The sequence below is a fragment of the Neltuma alba genome, unplaced genomic scaffold, assembly GCF_004799145.2.
Source record: "Neltuma alba isolate B1F8T4 unplaced genomic scaffold, ASM479914v2 tig00011709_pilon, whole genome shotgun sequence".
NCBI lineage: Eukaryota > Viridiplantae > Streptophyta > Magnoliopsida > Fabales > Fabaceae > Neltuma > Neltuma alba.
The window spans coordinates 393,601-397,919 of NW_021636345.1; the positions used below are offsets into that span (position 1 = coordinate 393,601).

At 35.3% G+C, this 4,319-nt stretch overlaps 1 protein-coding gene across 1 annotated transcript; it reads left to right on the plus strand.

Annotated features, from left to right (window-relative positions):
- Nucleotides 1-223: 223 nt before the first annotated feature.
- LOC114717157 (50S ribosomal protein L9) lies at nucleotides 224-3,846 on the plus strand. Its single transcript, XM_028902250.1, has 6 exons — nucleotides 224-321; nucleotides 417-592; nucleotides 813-947; nucleotides 2,033-2,158; nucleotides 2,362-2,466; nucleotides 3,432-3,846. The coding sequence occupies exons 2-6, from the start codon at nucleotides 446-448 to the stop codon at nucleotides 3,594-3,596; spliced, it is 678 nt and encodes a 225-aa protein (XP_028758083.1). The 5' UTR covers nucleotides 224-321; nucleotides 417-445; the 3' UTR covers nucleotides 3,597-3,846.
- The last annotated feature ends 473 nt before the right edge of the window (nucleotides 3,847-4,319 follow it).

Genomic DNA, 4,319 nt, shown 5'->3' on the forward strand with positions numbered 1-4,319 from the left:
TATATTAAGGATCGGAGGTAGTATTGAATTCTAAATAAGGTTTGGTAACAACATTTTATTTAGTGTTTGCAGTAATAAATTTACAAATGCCTAAAAAATTTTTGTAAATATTTCTCATGCGTATTTAGTAATTTTTAATTTTTTTTAATTATTTTTCCTAACAACAACAATGTTAGCCATAAAACAGCAATAATAATAATAATAATTTGGGGGGGTTTTTTAAAGACAGCACGGAATCAGTTCCGGGCTCCCATTCTCCTTCAGGCCTCGCTTCTCGCCTCCGTCAGTATTGCCCTCTCCCCGCCGCCGTCGAAGTCCATGGTGAGATCTATTTTCTATGGTCGGCGTCGTTGGGCTGACTTCAAATGTGCTCCGTACTTTAGCTGCATACTGACATTCTCTAATTCGTCTGGAAGGTGTTGTAGTTTTGATCCTGCGGAGCTTCATGGGTTATCTTTCGTATGGCAGACACGCTCTTCAGCATATTATTAAAAATGCTCACCCTAAGAGCTCTTCTCATACTGTGGTTAACCCACTGCTATACGCTTGTCAAGGACTTAGATACAGGAAACTGGAAGTCATCCTCACAACGGTGAAGTTTTTACTCTTTTGTGGTTTAATCCTGCATCTTTACTATCAAGTTCTCTAATTAAGCATGGCAAGTGTTTGTTTCTAGTAATAATATGATAAGTGTATGCTTTTTACACCTTGAACATCATATGTTTGGATAATCTCGTTTTGAATTCAATTAAACACTTCTCTTAATCTGTGTACCCTCCCTATTTCTGTGGATGCGGCCACCGCAATTTTAGGATATAGATAAGCTAGGAGAGGCGGGTGAGACGGTGAAAGTTGCTCCTGGATATTTTCGCAACCACCTAATGCCCAAGCTGCTTGCCGTGCCAAATATTGACAAGTTTGCTTATCTTATCAGGGAACAGCGCAAGGTTTTCTTCTTCTTGAACTGATCTCACCACAAATTGATATTTGTATCCTGAACTTTACGATATAGTCATTCGTCATTGTGAATGTTTAACTTTACTGTTCTTGAAATGATCCAAACAAATATTCATCAATGCAAAGATTTATTGATGTACTTAGTGTATGGATTGCTGATTGCTGATTAAGATTACTCTTGTGGTACCTCGGGTCAAGGAAGTTACTAAATTACTTAATTATAGCATACTCTTTAAAATACTTACATGTATTATTAGATCATATATCAATTTATAAGAATGGCAAATTAGTTTGAAGAAAAACGATAAGTATAAATACTTTAATCTATTAACTTCTTTAATATCCACAAATAAGTCAGCTATATCTTATATTAAGGACTAGAGGCAGTACTTTTTACAATCTTCTTAAATGAGTTGTTATATGTCCCCAGTTTTCTGTCACCTATCTGCTACTGGAAAGTGCATGTTTTCTTTTTCTTTTCTTTTTTTGTTAATTTTTTTTTTAATTTCTTCTTATAAAGCTCAATGACATTGAATGATTTATGTAGCTCACTTCATTTAGCGTGGGATAATGCTTATTGTTATAGTTTAAAAAGTTCGTGTATTTTTGGTGGATTTTTATTTTACCTCATATGTACATGTACCTTTGTGAAGTATAGAGTGATTATGGTTTTTCCTTGTGGTACTGACAGCTGTTTATTGGCGTGGTTTCTCCTTCTTCTTCTTTTTCCCTTTTAGCTTGAAACTGAGTGAAGTAAACTGCATCAATAAAAGTTGAGGAAGTCATTATTCTATATACAATTTGTTTTCTTCTGCAGAGGCTCTTAGATTGGTTTTAAGCAGAAATGAGATTGACTTATAAATAGTACAACTTCTTGTCAATTTTCTATCATATATATAGATTTGGTTACTGTTGTTATATGCATGAGTGCATGTATCTCAACCGTTAAGTGCAGTGTACTTGAGCTAATTTTTGTCATTTTAAGTGAAAACTGTATTCAAGCTGCTATGCTCCTTAGCTTTTCCCCCTGTCTTTCACATCACTGACTAGCAGTTTCTTGTTATTGATTGTTCAGATCTATCAACCTGTTGCTGGAGAAGAAGAAGAAAAAAAAGAAGTAGTTAAAGTATCTGAAGATTCAAAAGAAGTTAAGATGAGAGAATATGAAAAGGCAGCAGTACGCCTCACTAAAGCTAAGCTGGTTTGTAGCTTAACCTTCAGATCTTTTCATCACTGATTGAGGTCATGTCTATTATTATGTTTTTCACATAATTTTTCTTCCCTTGATCACATCGGCTTTGTGTTTGTTATTCACATTTGTGATTATGGGGAAAATGAACTGTTATTTTTATCACAAGGAAATGTATTTCTTTTCATATGGAGTTGGATGTTCTGATATACTAGGTCTTGCGGAGGTTCATTGATGCCCAAAAGGCACAGGCACGTGAAAAGAAAGATGATCCCCTGGAATTGCGTTCAGCTGTGACGAAAGATGATATTGTGGCTGAGGTAATAGTTTGTCTTCATGAAAATAACATTTCAGTCTGCTAAGCATATTTTTCGTTGTACAGTCAATCAGTGCTGTGGTGCTTTCTACCTTTGTAGGTCATAGAAATTAAAACTTGGAAATATAGGAAGGCTGACCCTGGATTCCTACCTATTTTGGATAGACCACTAGTACTGTATCATTGTTACATTTATTCGTTGAAGAAGAAACTAGTGGCATCTCCATATAATCCTTTCAATGGAAAGGCGGATTGCTGGGAGTACAGTGAGGGGAGAACCAAGAAATAAGAAAAGGGAAAATAAATTTAAAGAAAGATTCCACCATGATGTGACAATACAAAATATGAATCGACCTATTTCATATATAGTTCATGCCTGCTATTGCGATCCAAGTTTTGAACTGCTGTGAGCTGACATTTTCAACTCCCTGCTCTCTCCCTCTTGCCGTGTTAACTAAGGCTAATACAATTTTTTAGTCCCTCAAGTTTTAAACCATAGATTTTGGTCCTCAAATTTCTTTTCATTTAAAACATTGGTCTTTATAATTCAATAAAAACTTGGACTATTTTGCTTCTTGAAGGACCAAAACTAAAATGAGGGTAAACTTGAGAGACCAAAAATTATATCAATCCTATTAACTAGTTTATTTTCTGCCTCAAGTCATATTATTTTTGTCAGAACGTTTTTATTGTATTTCTTTGTTGGGACTTTGTTTGTTATGATTGGCCTTGTGTTCTTTAGCTTTATGATTGTAGGTCGTGGGGTTTGGTGCATAAGGAATAGGTTATTAGGCTTTAGTTTTGAGTTTTAATGTTCTTTTGTTGCTTGTTTTGTCTAAGTCCTAAATGTAATCACGGCATTCCTTTGTGAGAGGGTTGATTAATAAAATTTAGAGTTACTGGGGTTTTCTTAAAAAAGAAAGAAGTTGCTGTTTCCTTGTACTGATCTAGAGTTTGTTGCACTTTCAGGTGGCAAGGCAACTTTGTGTGAACATTGCACCTGAGAACCTGCATCTTCCAGCGCCTTTATCAAAGGTGGGTGAATATGAGGTGCCACTGCTCTTACCAAGGTCGATTCCCTTACCAGAGGGGGCGATTAACTGGAGACTCCAGGTTAAAATTCGGAGTAAATAGAACTATTAGTTTCAATCTTTTCAGACATTACTTGTTTTATTTTCATGGTCGTTGGCAGTTTTGTTTTTGTAATCCCCGATCATTCGATTATGACGTTTGTTATATGTAACATTTTAGGTGTTGGAAAATCCATAATCAGATTTACACTTGGTGGCTTGTTCAATACAAAATGAGAATAGGAATAGGAAAACTTTCTCATAAGAACATGGGAATTTCTCTTTTCAATAAAGTCATTATGCCACCTATCATACACAATTCTATTTTATCGCCTCTTGCCTTTACGTGTTCTTAGAACTGAGGCGTACTAACTTCAATTTTGGGTATAAAGTAGAAGCTGGATGCAGTTTTGAAGAGTGAGGAGTTGAGCTTGTGACGAACCTTTTCAATTTTATCTATGCTTGCAGTTGAATCAAAGGATATCTTTGTGGCTAGTTCTCACCGGTTCTTTGTGTTGATTGGGGTCACGTTGTCATTAGCCGTATAGCAAGATTTTTCTTTTTTCCTTTTTTGAGTTAGGCACAGGTATTCTTCAAAATTCGGTTTGAGATACCGTCAAATACTAAATATGAATATCTCAATTAGAATATGAATTTTTATTCACCACAATGTGAAGGGTTAGTCATTTTCTACTATACCGAATTCCATCTAGTGCATAGGAATTGCTAAGTTGTGAGAACATTTGAGAGGGTTTTTTTTTTTTTTTGGTCTTGGGCCTTGCATTTT